This window comes from Antrostomus carolinensis, unplaced genomic scaffold, assembly GCF_000700745.2.
Source record: "Antrostomus carolinensis isolate BGI_N321 unplaced genomic scaffold, ASM70074v2 scaffold45279, whole genome shotgun sequence".
Classification (NCBI taxonomy): Eukaryota; Metazoa; Chordata; class Aves; order Caprimulgiformes; family Caprimulgidae; genus Antrostomus; species Antrostomus carolinensis.
In genome coordinates this window covers 6,123-23,921 of record NW_010338845.1, presented here as the reverse complement: position 1 = coordinate 23,921, position 17,799 = coordinate 6,123, and the positions used below count along the sequence as shown (strand labels likewise).

The following is a 17,799-nucleotide window of genomic DNA, read 5'->3' as shown; positions in this document are numbered from 1 at the left end:
TGACCAAAAGCACAAAGAGTCTAACAAGAGAACATACATTCGTATAATACATTCTGTAAATACTCTCTAGCTAACAGTTATGGTTCAGCTCTAAAGTTTCCTAAACTTCAGTGGTTTCTCTATTTCATAAGCCTACCTCGATGACACTACCAGTATCACTTTTTAGCATCCACAGCATCCTCTGGCAAGAAATTTGTAGCTTAACTACATGCAGCGCAGAGGACACTCCCTTTACTCGTTCTGAGTGTGTTTTGTTCGCTGCTGCCTTGTTTGTATATTGGAAATAAAAGTAGGCAGAAGATTCCTACACAGCCTCTTGCTGTCGCTCAATTTGATAGATTTCTTCACAGACAACTTGCATGTCCTTCATTGTCCAGAATGTTTAAGCAGTCTGGCTTTGAGAATGTTTTTCAGCTCAGTATTTTTTCTGAGAATGGGTCAGGGACCAGAACTGTATTGGGATTTAAAATGCAGGCACAAGAGTTTCAGAGAGCGATGTCTTTCACTCTGTATTCCTGCCATGGTAACATGTAAAACCTTGTTTGCTCTTTTGATTGCTGCTGAACTGACATTCTCATGGAGTTATCATTCCAAGCTCTTGTTTCTCCTGAGCGATAGCCATCAGCTCAGAGCTCGTTATTTTATATGCAGCTCTGTCTGTCTATGAAATGCATTAAATCTGTGCTGCTTTTCCCTTTCTAGGCTTTCTCAACTGTGGTGATGTCAACTGAGGGATCAAATGCAGATGTACCTTCCTCGGACCAGGTGGATGATATTATCCAGTATCCTTTCTCATTTCTCTCAAGTTTCACATTCAAATGCTTACAGGATTAATGAACCAGAATTTTTAAAATACAACTTCACGTGCACTGATGATTAATTACAGAAAAATAAGATGACTAGTCTAAAAACAGCTTAATGTACTGGTAATGTCACAGAAATAGATCAGCTGAAATAGCTGGGCTGGGGGTGGCGATGTAAAGGAGCAGCTTTTGTCCAGAGGGGCTGTTTGGGTCTGAAACAGAACTAACAGTCTGTAAAACAAGTTGAAGATATTCTACTCAGTTAAATCATCTAAGAGTTGGTACAGCTGCTGTGTAAGGGGAGAGCATTACTGGGGAACAGATGATAGGATAACTGTGACCTACAGAGCAAACAGAGAAATAGGATGAGCATTAGAACCAAAACTCATGGCTACAACAATAGTGCTGCCACAAAGAAGAGATGAAAAATATTTATATGGTCTAATACTACACCTAGCTTTCTTGTAGTGTAAGGCCTTTCCTTTTTTACAAGCTCCAGGGATAGCTGATGCAAAACTACATTCTCTAACTCAAGGATAGCTAGCTGTGTGTCAGGAATGCAGCAAAAGAGGTAGAGTGAAAAGGTGGTGCTGCCTTATGAAACTTAAAAAAAAAAAAGAAGCGTTACTATCTGTATTCCCATTTTCTTGTCAAGGGACATAAAGTATAAATTCTTTCTTTTTCTGAGACATGCAAAATTAGTATCTTTGTAGGCTTTAAGCTTCTCTCAGCAGTGGGGAAAGGACCTCTTCCTTCAGTCACACAAGTAGCAAAAGAAATACTGATTTAAGATTTGTGCTTCTGTAGGCAAATCGTGTTCTGCCCTTATTGACAACAATTTTACTGTGCAACACGTTTTGTGTATTCTGTGTTTGCCAGACTTACACATCTTTCCCTCCTACACACCCCCCCCCCCCCCCCGCCCCGAGAGAAGGGTATCTTCATGCACATGTCATAAAAGCGTACTCAGTTTCCTTTACCGCAGTGTCCAGTGCTCGCTTCATTCGAGCTGTTTCTGAACTAGAACTCTTAGGCTTCATAAAGCCTAGCAAGCAGAAAACTGACCACGTGGCAAGGTTGACGTGGGGAGGCTGTTAATGTGCCACCAAGATCTTAATAAACCTGTTCTTTCTAACATTGTGCAATGGCTGTGTTCCCACTAAACTAGTCCTCGCTAACGTGGCATACTGAGTCAAAGTCAACGATGACTTAATGCTGTGAGATACATTCTGAGCGCCTGGACAGACCTGAATAGCAATGCTGGTTTTTAATACTCAGCCTCCCTGTGTAATGTACTCTTCTGTTAATGCTCATGTTCCAAATACTGTGGTGTTGTGCCAGTTTTAATCTTTGATGTGTGATATTTAACATTATTAACTGATACAATTCCGACACCACTAGCTACACCACAGGCTGCACAAGCTACAGAAGTGATGAAGCGCTTGCGTCATCATTATAAAATGCCTTTCAGATTCTTGAACTAGATTTAAAAATAAATAAAACCAGTATGCTAAAAAAGAAAATAAGCTGTCCCTGTTCAGCCTCTACTGCATGTTCTAATCCCAAACTGTCCATAACTCCTTGAAAACTCCTTCACGAGGAGGAAAAAGGGAGAGAATAATTTTGTAGATAGATACAAATCTTTGCTCTTTGAGAAGAGCAAAAGCAAATGGTTTAAATCTTTCCCTTTTTCTAGTGAAGTTGATTAGTACTAGCCAACTTTTGCTGTCAGGGGAACTTGTGTCAGCATAGACTAAATGGGAACATGGCACTCGTGCACATTGGAGGAAGGTAGTAAAATCCACACCTGAAGTACCTGCTGTAACTTTTCTCTTTGCTGAGGATGTGTACTGTACACAAGCAAAGGAAACCGCTGTGTGAAAATAACAGCTATTGGCTGAGCATGTTAAAGCACCGCTTATCTGATTGACAGATCTTCAAAGAACCTTTGGCCACTTGGCCCTGTGCAGTGAGCAAGCCCAGGATCCACTTCCTCAGCTTCTGCCAGCACAGAGCAGTGCCTGCACCCAAGTAGGTGTTACCAGTGCTGTACTGTCTGTAGGAACTGGACTGGAGTGGCTCACAGTGGCTTCTCATCTGGTCAGGACAGACCAAAATGCTGCTGCCATCCTCTGACCAGTCAGTCACACATCAGTGCCCAGTACTGTAACTAAAGAGGAAAACCAGTCACTGCTGGAGCTGTGCTTCCCCAGGAAGCTGAGGTTGAGTTAGGAAAAAAACCCTACCCCTGACTCCAGGTATCAGAGTGCCACAGGTATGTCCTAACCAGCCCAGTCTTGTCTTTGGCACTGAAGAGCTGTACTGCACATCTTGCTGCATTGAGCTTCAACGTCCCTCAGACTGTTCAGGGAGCAAGTGGAACACTGACATCAGCATAAACACGTGTTTTCCAGCCATGGAAAAAAGGCTTAAAAACCAAAGGGGAGAAGCTGTGTTTCCCTCCAGAACATGCATGTCTGACATACATTGATAAACCGTCCCGAGGGCTGCGACACGTGCGTTTCCAACAGTGTGGGTGGGGACTTCAGGTCACTCTTATCACCTAGGAAAGGGCTGCAGTTGGAGAAAAGTGTTTAGACTTTATCCCTCCCAGCCTACTCGAAAGTTGAATGGCGATTACTTACGTTTTATTGTGAAAGCCACTATTTACCTCCAAAAAATTCCCAGACTTCCTCAGTTGACTGAGAGGGGACGACAGACTTCACTTTCCTTGTCTTTGAGGCACTGAAGTGCTGCTCTTAGCACACGTGTTCAGCCATCACTAGAATCCAGATGCTCGCCCTGGCATTTCAGCCTACTCCAAACAACTGAAAATGACAGCCTGGAGCACTGAAGATGGAATCACTTGCACAAACCAGATCTGTACTGCAGGGTGGTGGTGGTGGGGGGGGGAAGTCCTATTGCAAGAACCTATAACTTACCGGGCTGTTTACCCAGGAATGTATACAAGATAGATCTGGCTTGTTTTAAATACCCTCAGCAAGGGTAGGACTCATATTTCCCAATTGCTCTAATTGCAGAGACACAGTAACACTTCCTGCTGTGCTTCAGGGAGGGCCCAGTTCCTAAATGCTGGCAGGCAAATTCAGAGGCTGAGGAAGAGGAGTAGTTTATTGGCCTTTATACTGCCTAAATGTACAGCTTGGGAAAGGTAATGATGAAAACTCAGAGCTAGAATTTTTAGGCTCTCAGTGGAACAGCTGAAAAAGTTCCTCTCTTCTGCAAAGAGTTGGGGGTAAACATATTCCACTGTTCTTCGCTCCAGAGACCACGCTAGGGCACCTACATGGTAGTCATCTTTGTATGTAAGGCGCTCAAGCAGCAGAGGGGAAAGTAAGCAATGTCAGTAGAAGTGGAATGCTGAATTGCCCTCCTGTCCTGAACCTCACCTATCTATCTTGCAAATACACTTGACCAATGGAAGGGAGCAGCCAGAGCCAAATGTCTCCCTCATCTGCAAGGACACGGAGCCAAGTGCTCTGCACAGCTGTCCTCTGCCACCTGCCTGCAGTCTCCCCTCCCCACACCCAATGTAAGACACACCCACACCATCTCACATTCACACCTTTTGAGGGGAACATGTCTGGAAATAAAGAGAAGCAAGCCTCAACAGTGCGTGGCTTTTAATCCCCAAATGTGCAGGCAACATGACATTAAGACAGAAAAATAATTAGTTAATGGCTGTTTTTTCCCTTTAACTAGTAACCAATTTTGAAGCCCAAAGTCCCATGTTTGCTACACTATATACAGTTTCTCAGGATCAAATCTTTAATTCAGTACTCAGCAATTCAGACCATGAGATGCATAAGGAGGAAATACGTGACTAAAATTATGTAGGAAGTACTGTGTAGTTTCATTTTCTTCAGCAAGGAGGGCAGGGGGGTTGGACAGTTAAAAACACAAACTAAACAAAACAGGTCACAAATTTCATTCAGTTTGTGTTTCTTGTAGTCAAGAGTCCTACCTGCCTGGAAAGAGCTTCACATCGCTGAATGCTGAACCAATGTCAGTAACAGCAGAAACCCTACAGCAATGGAAAAGCACCTCGTGCTTTTCCATTGCTGTAGGGTTTCTGCTGTTACTGGAACGAGGTGCTTTTCCTCCTTGAATGCAGTTCTGGTGCTAAGGGTCTAATAACACCAGGCTTTCTCTTTGCAGATCAGTCTGGCTATACAGTATGAATGTGACATTTGTCTCTTCTCATTTAATTTATTTTACTACTTTTTGTTGTAAATATTCCAAACTCACCCTCACATACCTTAGCTGAAATATACACACGAGAGATTTCAACTACAAATACAGACCTAACTTTAAAATGTTAGTTTCTACAACTGTCTGCATGGTAGTAACATGTTCTGCAGATATTCCAGGAAACCACCTCTGTCTGCAGTGTTCACTGAAAGCAAACAGGGACAGGAAAAAAAAAAAAAAGGCCAATGTTTGTATTGTGAGAGTAGCTCTGAAACTGTAAGGATGGAAGGCCTCATCTCTGAACTGGTAACTGTATTGTGTTCTTCAGCAGCCACATCTTTCAACAAAACCACTGCCAAAAATCAGACCTGAGAGGAAGTTATCTCTTGTTTGAATAATTTGCCATGCTTCTTTACTGTTACAGAGGCTGCTTTTTGACACCGCTTTACCACTTCCTTGGTTTCAAACAAACTTGGTAATTTTTCTTTTATCTTGGAGCCTGCAACAGCAGTAAAATATTTTAATAAGACAGATGCCTGTCAAAGCCAAACATTCATCCTCGTATTTCTCATCTGAGAAAATGGCTTCCAGTACAAAGGTCACGAGCACTGGTTCACAAGAGCATAAACTCTTAATACTTCACAGGCCTCGAGTTTGTTTCTCCTCACTGTTGAATCATAGAGCTAAATCCTTCTCAATTCCCAACTCGGGAATGAAGAGAGCTTTCTCAAAACACAGCTTCTAACAAGAAGCTGCTAATGATCTTGCTGTTCAAGAGCTCACAGGCAGATCTCGTGCATGAGCACACAAGATTGCCTGAATCTCCTTTCAACCTTGAAAAATGCTAAATCATCTTACAGTTATATCCTCTCACATCTAGACACAAAAATCAACAGTCAGGATGTACATGCTGCTTTTTAGCACAGAGTAACTGAGATCTGCTTGAAAAGAATTCACACATCACCACCTTAAAACAGGTTAACCAAGATCTTTGGTTTCACTCTGTTAAGTTGCAATTGACTGTCCTCTGCTTGCTTTGCTTTTGGATAGACTGCAGTTACATACAAATTGCAAAATATTCTAAATGTGGCCACCATAAAATGTAGTGCCAATAACTGAGTAGTTACTGAATCTTAACCATTTCTACCTGACCTGAAAGCCTTTGAAAAATGCTCTCCAAAGCAGGTTTGTTTTTAAGCACCAGCCTGCTCCTCATAGCACCCCCACTTTCCTTATTTTTTCAACAGTAATCGAGCAGCCAACCATTTTCCTCCTAAAGAGTAAGTCACTTGTTAGAACAAGCCTTTCACATGAAATTCATCACATCAGATATTGGCACTCAGATCAGGAAAAGGAACCAGTGTGAAGTCCAAGACAGAAAAAGCAGCAGGTTTAAAAATGAGAAAGTTCAAAGAATACAACCTAATTTTCAAAATGGGCACAAATTAGGCATACCACAGCTGTGATGCGTAAGCACCCATGGAGGCATTATATTTAATCTGCCAGAAAACTGCTTATTATGCATTAATTTGGAGCAGCACAGGAGTGGCTGGGTGCTAACATGACATCACTTCTTGTTTATAATAACTCTTAATATCCCCAAGGAAGAGATAAGCTGAGATGCAGAGACTATCACAATGGCTGGTATCTTAATTCTACTCCTATCTCAACATATCGGTTAGACATACACACACTTGATTTATCAAGTCAGAACAGGATCCTCTAGAACACAGGAAATACAGGAAATTTATCAGGACACTGGAATTTGGGTAGTGGTCCACCTAGCAACAGTGGTTTTCCTACCCTGAGCAAGTTAACAATAAAGAGAGTTCAAAAAATGAGGAAGGAGAAGGACTGAGAACCCTGAGGTAGACAACAGAAATTGCAGCCCTTGACAGTTTTGTTTTTATCTTCAGTAACAGGAAACCCAAGATGGGAGTCTAGCCGGGATTTCCCATTTCTGAGATTCTGAAAATGTAGTAGAAAGGATACAAATATTTGGGTAAGACAGGTTTTGGGAAGGTAAGCAGAAAATACTCTGATACTGTGGTGATGTAACTAATTCTGAACCTGTAATCTCACTATGAAATGAATAGAAGTTCACTAAGAACTAGAGCTTATCACACAGCTGCTCTGAAATCATAAGCGTCGGCACGAGCCAATCAATGTGTGTATCTGCCAGCTGAAGTCTCAATTACATTTCAACTAAAACTCCCCTTACTTTGAAACGCTACAAAAACCTACTACACAACAGCCTTCCACTTAACCAGAACCTGACAGTACGTTAGAAAACACAACAGCTTAGAATCAAAGGATTACTCTGAAACTACTTTAAAGTCCCCAAAGCCGATGACCCAAGTCATTTGGTAAGCAACACTTCTACCCCCACAGCACACAGATCTGGACTTGCCATGTAGTAACTTTTCAGCAACTCACCCGAGACTCAGAATTGCACAGCCAGCAGCAGCCAGTGCCGATACAGCAGTCTGGAAACAGCTGAAGGCATCCAACAAACACCTTGACCCTGAACACAAAGATTACACACCTTTAGCTCTTCCAGTAAATACCAATATAGTTCCAGCTTGTGGTGCAAGCGCCTGCTCTGGCTCTATCTTACAAACAGATTTCCTTTAATGCGTCATTTAAATCTGAAGGAAGATGAGCACAGCTGCTTGAGTCAGCTGCAGCAACTTAAATCAACAGCTCCTTGGCAGTTCTGTAACAAACATGCTTCCACAACAGGAAACAACACAGCCAATCTAAGGAAGGTACTGTCACCTCTGAAGAGTTACCTGAGATTTCCATCCACCTCCTTCTCCTGATCTAAAATTCTGACCCACCCACTACTGCTGGTAAATAAAGTTTTCATTTAAACACTCAGATTTAAGTTTATTCATACACAGCAAAAGTTCCACCTGCATATTAAAAACAAACAGATTAGAAGTAAATGTTTTATTCTTCCAACTAAATTCCAGTACTACAAGGGCAGTAAAACAATGATACACTGAAAAATTGCAGCAATAAACATTTGTTAAAGACTGATAGAATAAATAAAAACTACAAAAATGAGAAATCATATAAACCCATTCTTAACCCCCAAAAAAGTCATGGAATACAGAAATGCCCTCCTTCACTATTTCACAGGCAGTACTGTGGGCTATTTGCTTAAAATTGTCCTGGGATTACATTCTAACTTAACTGTGATTACAGCTTTGTTGTAGTGCACAGTTATGAAAACCACACTAACTTCAGTCAGAAGTGTCATTCTACATTTTTATTTACACAACCAGTGAAGGGCAACTTCTAGAACACCAGCTTTAATCCTTTACTTTTTCAAACTTATTAACATAAGAAGCCAAATTGTAATGATACAGCAAATGAGGCCACTGGTATTATTACAGGTAGCAAAGGTCCACATCCAGGTGGTACTGACATCAGGGAGCACTCCAAAACCAGTTGCTGCATAAGAGTGGTTGCCACTGACAAAAGCTTGAAATAACCTGTGTTCACAGGGGGAAAAAATATGGCATTGCTGCAAGTCTTTACTGGGACAGCTTGCAACAATAAAACAGGGTGTATAGGGCAGCCCACATATGCAGAAAGTGTGATTCATGAAACGTCTGGAGAGAGAAAAAAAAAACAAACCAAGAGTTAATGATGGAGTTAACAAATGCCAGGTCTATCACAAACCTGCTCTGCCAATATCAAAACCTGCTTCAAAAATAAAAACCAGCATGCTATGAGAGACACTTTTAGATGTTTTAACTTTATCTCACATCTTCCTTTCAGCCTCAGTCTTCCATATTACCAAATTAAAGGATTTAAACTTGAGGCCTAGCTGGAGCTTAACAACAATGGCTGCTTAAAATATTGAACATTCAGTAATGTAATGCTGTTTTGGGACCTGAAAAAATAGATACTCACAACTGGCAGGCTGTTCTCCATATCGTCGCATGATCTGATCATGCGTGAACTTCACAAATGCGTCGTATTGTTCTGCAAGCATGAAGCATTAGAAGTGTGAGTACATTAGCTTTAACTCAAGCTGAAAAATATTCAAGGCTACTTGTTTTATACACACAAATCATGTAAATTAAACACGCATCCACTACCAGTAGTTTTAAGTTCATAGCTGCCATTTCCTTTTCATTCCCAAGAACAATGCAGCACATGTCCCCTTAATTAAAAGACTTTCCCTTACAAACTTCTGTAATGGGAAAGACAGCAATATGCTCAAAGAGAATTATGCTGCACAAAGACCTCAATATACCTAACACCTGGCTAAGCGGCAGACACTCTATTTTGAAGTAATCAAGTGTGTCCATTTCACAGATCCGTAATAGAGGCAGAGTAGCAAAGCAAACATGGCATTAAGGTCAGTGCTAGGGCTGGAAACTTAAACTCCTCTCTGCTCCTATCACTACCAGATGTAAGAAAATTAATTTAATGAAATGGAAACACAGAAGTACAAGAAAGGGGACTTTTGCTACGGAGTTAGAAATTCTTTTTGATGACACCCAGAAAAATCAAAAGCAAATGACAAACTAAAAGGATGAAGAAATGCTAAGTGACTAACATGTGACTAATTCATATCACAAAAGTAGCCACAACAGGAGACACATAGTTGACTGTGGACTTCATGAAAACAGCTACTATGTTAACTGGAAATGAAATTTAGGTATCAAACGTATTAATGTGGCTTTGAACTAAGCATCGTTATTTCCCAGAAAGACTATTCTTTCTATACACACATACATACAAATACATTCGCAGTATTTTATTCAGTTTTAATATTGCACTCAGCAGGATATCACCTTTCAGAATTAGGAAATTGAACAAGGAGAGTAATATCTACCAGATGCCGCTCCTCTCCATTCCCCTTCCTCCCTTGTGGAAAAATACATGTGCAGCAATGTGGGGTGTTCTGAGAAAAGGGCAAGGTCAAAGAAGGCAATCTTCAACCAAAAATGCAGTTAGATTTGTAGTGGTTCCTAGTCCCACAGGTTTGCCCCATTAAAGTCCCCATCCTCTTGCAGGGATGAGCTTCACCTTTGAAGTAAACAGGGTATCAGTAATCAGCAAGTAGTGCAGCAGCAGCCCAAAGTACGGACCTGACCCAGTGATCTAAGGACATTCATCCCTGACTGAAGGGGCCCAGGGTCACAGCAGCCAGTTCCCCTCTGCCCACAAGCAGGACCTCTGTTTCACTGCAGTTCTGACCAATGGCTTTTCAGCAGCCACGCGAGGATCTTCGCCAAACAATAAATAACACAAAGAGCAGATTGAAGGATCTTTTGCCCAGAAAACATTTCCAAAAATAACAGCAACTAGAACTTTTCCTAAAAGTGTGTATTAAAGGCCAGAAACCAATTTGCAAGCTTCCTCCCTTAAAGATTTAAATCTACATACATAGCTGCTTTATAGCATCATCCCTGTTAAAATTAGGGCTTTGGAAATTTAAAGAATCCACAGTTACTAAAAATCCCCTTTCTCATGGCATTCAGATTGGGAAAGTTAAGCAATCCAAAGGTAAGAGCAACCTGCAGTGAACTGTTTGAAAATTTAAGTGAACGCTTGTAAAGATACTTACGCCACTGGCATCCCGTATCACATATGTTCCAAGTATCTATTTTAACTCAAAAGGTGGCTAAATGCCACAAATCCAAATATGATTACTATACTCTACGACTTGACCTTTAGTATAAACAGCTGTTTTTCACAAACAGGTTCTAGTAAACCTTTCAAGCTGAAGTTTCCCGTAGCCCCTTACGCTCCTTCTCTGGTTTTAACATCTGCAAAGCATCGTGCAAACCCAAGTTTATGCTAACAGAGCAGTTTCAGGTAACAGAGGCAGGAGGGGAAATCACAGCATTACAGTGATTAAGTTTTCCATTTATTAAACAAACACTCTGCATGAAAGGCAACTGTGCTCACAAAGAACATGGGAGAGAAAAAAAAAAAGCAGTATCTGGCTAACTACCTACAAGAACACTGTGATTCAGAAAGGAATGAGGAAAATATCTGAGATCCAAACACTCGGTTAAGTCACTTGAAAGAAGCTATTCAACTGAGATATATTACAGAATTTCCAATTACATTTCCATTGACTGCACTACTTTGTAAGAATGAGTATCACCTTACTGTACAAAGTTCAGAAAAAGATAACTGGCCTGCTGGGTAAGGTGCTTCTAAATTCTTTTTTAAGTCTCTCTTTCTAAACTTCCATACAATGCTGAGAATGTATTACTGGCTTGACATATGGGATGCAGTAACGCGATCCTTCTAATAGCTCTTTTGATGACCACCATCATAAGAATAAGTAAACCTAACTCATCTCACTGTAAACCACAACCCTCCAAACAGAAACCATCCCCCTCGCTTCCCAAAACTCAAAAACGTTCCCTGTGGGACTGACAGATGGAGCACGTGTAAGCAATTCACCAGAGGGGTTCCTGCTGCAAAGGACTACAAGTTTGAACTCAGAAAGTGTTTGGAACAAATGTAAATATATCTGGTCTTCAAATGGGTGTTATGATCACTGCTAACTGAAATATATTTAAGAGAATGTAAGAAATGACCCAATTCCTAATATACATAAATGGGGGGAGGGGGGGGGGGAAGAAGCACTCTACAGAGTCCTAATTCATCAGTCTAAAGCAGGTTAAAAGTAAAAATGCAGAAATGGACCATTAGGCCCAAAGCAACCCAAGTATTTAGGGCTTTAGTTATAGTTGTAGATAGATGTGGATTTAGAAGGGACTTAGAACTAAAGCCATTTCTTACATAGCGATGGCAGATCAGCAACCACAGAACACCAACAGAGGCTCAGGTGCAGAGACGATACTGTCACAGGCAACCCACAAGCCTGACACAAGTCTGGTGACTTCTGGCATGGGCATGCCTGTAAAAGGTTTTATTCCCACACCTGAAGGGACTTGCAAACTAATACTGATGTGTTTTCAGGTGGGAAGCAGAACAGCCATGGGTATTCAAAAGCATGTTTGCTGCCAAAGAGTGTACTTAGATGTTCATTATCATCACACTAAATATTAAATTAGACACTGTAAAGGCACCTACCTCTGAATGCAACAGAGTTTAGGTGCTCAAGTGCTAGCAAGATGCTTAGAAGTAGAGAACTTCAACAACTAAAGAAAGGTCCTATTTACAATGTTGATATTAACATGATTCTTATGAAAAGATAAGTCGGCATCAGGCACCAAAAATATCAGCCAAATTATGCAAAATACAACAATTCAACTAAATGCAGCTAAACTACTGATGCTCAGGCAGATACCTGGCAGCACCACTGGCAGCAGTGTAATGGTAAGTACTAGGAAAAGAAAGGGAAATCTTAGGTACTGTCTTCTTGCCAAATACCAGAAAAAGGAAGTCAGTTCCCAAGCAGGAAAAAAAAAAAGCCCTTCACAAAGAGCTCTTAAGCCAGCAGAATAGAAAGTCTTTCTGGCAAAAAAAATCAGGAGGAAATTATCAATTCAAACATGATAGCAAGAGAAAGTTCTATCTGAAATAAAACCACTGTTTCCATTGATGAGTGATACCAAAGAGTCATAGTTTCTATCCATGGCAGCACAGAAGGGGAAAAAAAAAAAAACCTATCAAAGAGACTACAGATCATTTTTTCTGTCCCGTATGCAATCTTGTGCCTTAATCAGATTAGGTCAGAAAAAAAAGCGTAACACAAAAATGAGAAAAAGTTTTAAGCTTTCAAACTCATCCTAACACATTATTTTGAACTATAATGTACCTGCAAGTTTTGTGGTCAAAATTTCTTCATACTCTTCACGGATTTTCTCTTCACGTTCTTTCAGCAAACGTTCACAGATCATTCCAACTTGTCTGAGAGTAAACAGGGGCTGTTCTTTTTTCAATGGTGATGATGCTGCAGATGAAGTACCTAAGATTAAACATTTGGGCATACAATTTACACTTACAAGTAGTTCAGAACCATTTTTATAATCAGTTTTCTTCACGTCTTTTACATTAAAGAAACTTTACAGAACACGTAGGGAAGTCTTTCTCTGACATTTGAATACTTCTAACTATTATTAAAGTAAAATTGGACACTCAAAAGGAAGACTTCTACAATGGACAATACACACAGGTATCAAAACACCAAGAATGTTACACAAACACTGCGACTATCATTTACACAGCAGTTGCCATTTACTAATTTAAGCTTCTATTTTATGTAAAAAATACAATACAGTATATTTTTGCAGAGAGCTGCTTTGCAAAAGCCTTTTACAGTATCAGTGGCAGGGTATGCAGGATGGTCTCTTGAAAACAATGCAAGGTTTGTGTGCTACAGATTCTTAAAATGAGAAGCTACAGTCTTCCAGATCAATGCTAGTATTGCCAAAACAAGCATCAGCAAGTTGGTGGTGAGAAGATGCCATAAAGCACCAGGTAACTAGTGAAAATTTACACTGAGTCTAAGAACGCACAGCAGAATTAACACAGATTTTCTGGGTACCTGGCAAAGCTGGTCCAGTAAGGAGAAATGCATGTGGCTGTGCATCAGTAGAACAACAAGGATCTGTCTGCTGGAAGCTATTTTCTAAGTGTCTCCTCTTCTGCATGCGTTTGTACTCCTGTTTTATGTTGTACAGAATTTGTTCTAAAAGAAAAACAATCATAAAATTAAGCCTAAAATAATTACATTTCAGTATTTCACTTAACTTTATTTCCACTCAAACACTGTAGATAATTAACAGATGATAAAACACAGCCTGCAAAAACCACCATGTTGCACCTAAGACACACCAATGAAACTAACAAAAAGAAAGATAACTCCAGACTGTTTTCACCATGAGAACAGTAGCAAAAATGTTGTTAGTTAAGGTCAAGTATTACTGCCAGAGTACTGCTAACAAAAATAAACAGCATAAGGTTGAAATTTAGGTACTATCAACTATACAATATACATGCATAAAAGTTAGGCTACAGAACTTCTACTGGTATTCATACATTTAATTTGCAATAATCTTTCTCTCCAGACAGTGTTTATCATTCATACAGTTAAGGGTAACAAAAAACTGCAGAATAAAATATGTGCATGAAACACCATTCCTCTCTGTATAGTTGCTGGCATATAGGCAGCAAAGCAGAGAGGAAAACACAATTTAGACAGAACATGCATAAAGCAACTACTGCTTAAATTCTCAACAAACTGAAAACCAACAGACAGAATACAAAAGCCTTACACAATGTTTTTAACAGCTTCAGATCTAGACAAATAAACACAATGGACAGATCAATAGTCTCTTTTAAAGGAGTATGGCAATACGCGGTTCAGAGTTTGATTTCACTGAAAAAAAAACAGCAAGTGCTTTAAATAATCTCCTCACCATTGTAGAATTACAAGGAAAAAAGTAATCCTTGCAATGAAATCATCAATCTTGTGTGCTGCCTTCTCTCTGAAATTACATGTACCACAAGGCTCATCAGTGCCCTAACTGCATATCCTCTGGCAATGTAAAATATTAAAGGTGGGGTGGGGGGAACATATTTTCTATTTCTTACAGGAGCATGTCACAGAAAAAGGCTTCTGAAGACTCCCTCTTTATGGGAGTTCTTACTTTCAAATGCATTTTAAAAATAAAAATCTCCCTACCACATCAGCTTCCACTGAGACTTCTAGACTTCTGGCAAAGACAGCTGTCCAAAACTCAAGATACATGCAAGTCAAACATGTCAGAGCTGCAAAGGACTGCACTCACTCAGTACCCTCCTGCTTCTTTTAGGCATTCTGCCAATACAATACCATGAAAACTTCTCAACTAATTTTCAGGTCTGCGAACAGTATGCTATTGAGTGAGGTTCCTTATTTGAACATTTTCTAGTAAGCAACCATGTGAAGCAAGTATCTCAGCTACCAGCTTATTCGGTCAGCGGCTGGAGCCTGAACCCAAGCAGAAGCAAACATTTGCCAGTTCCTAGTTCAGAGGTTTAACTGTTGCGGTGGTTCTTCAATTCCATAGAGTCACTCTGGGGGCTTTCAACTCATAAAAAGAGAGGAAACTGCTTCCAGTCAACAGGAATACCAGCAAAGGAGCTTCCTGTTTGGATTTTGTCTGTTGATGAAGGCCTTGCAGTTTATACCTTTTCAGTCCCAGTGCTTGTACAATTTTCAGCTCCCTAAATGGGGATCAATAACTTGGTTCAAAGAAGCAGCAAACACAGAAGACATAATAAAGAAGCACAGGAGGAAAATTAAGAGAAGGAAACTACAAGAAAATGAGAAAAAAAAAAGTACTCAAGGGTGGCTGGAGGATTCATACTTTTTGTAGGACAAGATACATAGTACACTCCAGTGTGGTACAAAAATACATAAATCAGGCTAGACTAAGATGCAGTCAAGCTTCCAAAATTAAATAGAACCTCACATAGAATTTGTCACATGCATACACACTGCATCAGATGGAGAATGGCTCTGCAACATTTTTACTCAACAGCAGTATGGTGGTAAAACAATACTTCTCTTCAGAATCAAGTGCTGTTATAGCTAAAGCAATACTGACTAATTTTGAGTGGGAACCAAATTAGCTCGTAAGATAACATCTGTCCTAAAGCATGTCTACATTATGAGCAAAGTGACTGCAAACATTCACACTGTATTTACATTAACTGAAGGATGTGAAAGATCACGTGCATCCTCCACTATGACTACTTCGTCTTGGGCATACTTTCCAAATTCTGTATGAGCTGCAAAAACATCAGCCAAATTTTGGGTGTAACAACTTTGATAAAAATCTTCTCTACAGCTCTCCTTTATATTATCTTTTTGCAGAGACATTCTCAAACCACAGTAATCACCAAAATCATTAAGGAAAAAAACAACCTACACAGACTCTGGTCAGTGGATAAAACTCAAAGAGCTAAAACAACAATTATCAGCTGGGTTTCCTCCAGCCCAAACAACCCTTGCAAATTAAACAGGGAATAATTCAGAGAAAATGTTAAAATACCAGACAGAATAAAAGGAGCAAAACCAACATACGGGGCTGATGAGATAGACACGACAGGGAGGAGACGCAGAGAAATCAGGTACTGATTTGGGGAAAACAGTAACAACTGGGATAGAAAATTAACATCTGGACACCAAGGACACATGATTCTATTCCAAATTATATTGAACTGTGGACACAGAAGTCTCAATGATATTACAGTAGTTTCATCTACTTCTAATTTGGCAGCATTTTTTTACTTGCCATCTTTAAATCTTGCTCTGAAAATCAAAAAATCTCAAGAAACACCACTGACGCATATTTGGGGATTCCCATCCTGACACAACCACTTTGACAGTTTGTATTACTATAACTTCAGGTAAAGGTATGGAACTAAGCAAAGAGGGGACTATTTAAACATGACAATACACTGTCTACACTGTAAACAGTCACCAGGAGAAAAAAGCCTGAAATGTGAAGTCCTGAGTGAACACTTGCTGAGCATGTACTTAACCTGGTTTGGTAAACCGTATTCCTCTGCTTAGTCTAATTTAAGAGATTTAAGGCCCCATTGCTCAGCACAAAGAAGTGGATTACAAGCTCTACTCAGCATCGTCCTGCCAGTAGGCAGGGTGACTGTGAGATTAACTCATCTCATACTTCCCAATCTCCACCATTTATTAAAAGGAGACTAATAGTCAAGAAACACAAGTTTAACACAGCACTGAACTGTTCTCACATTGAATGATTTCTCACATGAATCATCAGACCAGTAATGCTACAAATTAAGCAGGTACATTTCTGCAGCAGTGAAGATCAAGCATATGGTGGCATAAAATCTACACCTTTAAACAAAACTACTTCACTGTGAAGTGGAATGTAAGCTTGAAAATATTTATGACTGATTTTAAATTAAAATCTGAATGCCAAATTGTTTAAAAAAATAAAAAATTCAATTTAGAGGAGTAAAAAAAGTTGTTTAAATTAATCAAGTTTCTTCTGGTATTTACAGTTTTGCTTAATAAATCCACAAAAAATGTCTGATGAACAAACATATTATGTTCAAAAGCATTTTTATAGCATCTCAGCACTTGAAAGAAGCCACGAAATATTAAGGCAGTGCAAATCAGGTAACTTTTGAATACCATCTATATTGCAGACATCTAACTGTAAAGCTCTTTAAAACTCTGGCCCAGTAAAACAAAGCTTAGAGTTAGCAGATCTTGTTCTCCAAACTAATTCTGATTCCAGAAAACCTTTCTGTCTTTTCAAGTTCAGTTTCTTAACTTCCTTTACCTCCTATTAGCTCTGACTATCCTCTCTGCGGTTGACAACTCAAATAAAATGTGCATTTAACTGGTGTTAAACATAGGATAGAGTTTTTTTATGTGTCCTCTTCAACGGGGAGGCCCAAATTGTGCTTTTCAACAATGACATGCATTTTAATTAGCAAATTATTTTATACATAAAAATTTAGAAACTGAAAGTGCATCCATTAAAGAAAACCTAATCTAAGTGAGCTTCTCTAAGATTATAAAACTGAAGTGAGAACTTGAATCATATATATTAGAACTCATTAGATATTTTAAATAAAGACTCGCATCCATCTTCTAGGTGGCTGAAGTTCAAATCGGACATCAGATATCAGGCAATAATGTAATTTATTAGATGATAAAAGGGATATATTTAATATGATCAAACGTACATCTCTGCGGCCTATCCTCAGTTTCTTTTTAATTTCACTTTATCCCCTGCTCAGTACTCAGTGTTTCCCACTGGTTGGAAGCACCTCTGAAGGCACAGAACAGGAAACACCG

The 17,799-nt window shown here is 39.7% G+C and overlaps 2 protein-coding genes across 3 annotated transcripts in view; one reads left to right on the top strand and one right to left on the bottom strand.

The window, feature by feature from the left end:
- The window catches only part of ORC3 (origin recognition complex subunit 3), a 32,621-nt gene extending 30,682 nt beyond the window's left edge, over positions 1–1,939 (top strand). For both annotated transcript variants that reach the window (XM_010175638.1, XM_010175637.1), the window contains exons 19-20: positions 703–782; positions 1,796–1,939. In XM_010175638.1, coding sequence (XP_010173940.1) covers positions 703–782; positions 1,796–1,901 — 186 coding nt within the window. In that variant the 3' untranslated portion in view covers positions 1,902–1,939. The remainder of the gene's footprint in view (positions 1–702; positions 783–1,795) is intronic.
- A 6,013-nt stretch (positions 1,940–7,952) lies between these two features.
- On the bottom strand, positions 7,953–13,653 carry AKIRIN2 (akirin 2; the record flags this gene model as incomplete). Its single annotated transcript, XM_010175640.1, has 4 exons — positions 7,953–8,635; positions 8,940–9,011; positions 12,781–12,930; positions 13,510–13,653. Coding segments are annotated over 4 exons (377 nt in total), but the record flags the coding sequence as incomplete, so codon positions are not given.
- Positions 13,654–17,799: the final 4,146 nt, after the last annotated feature.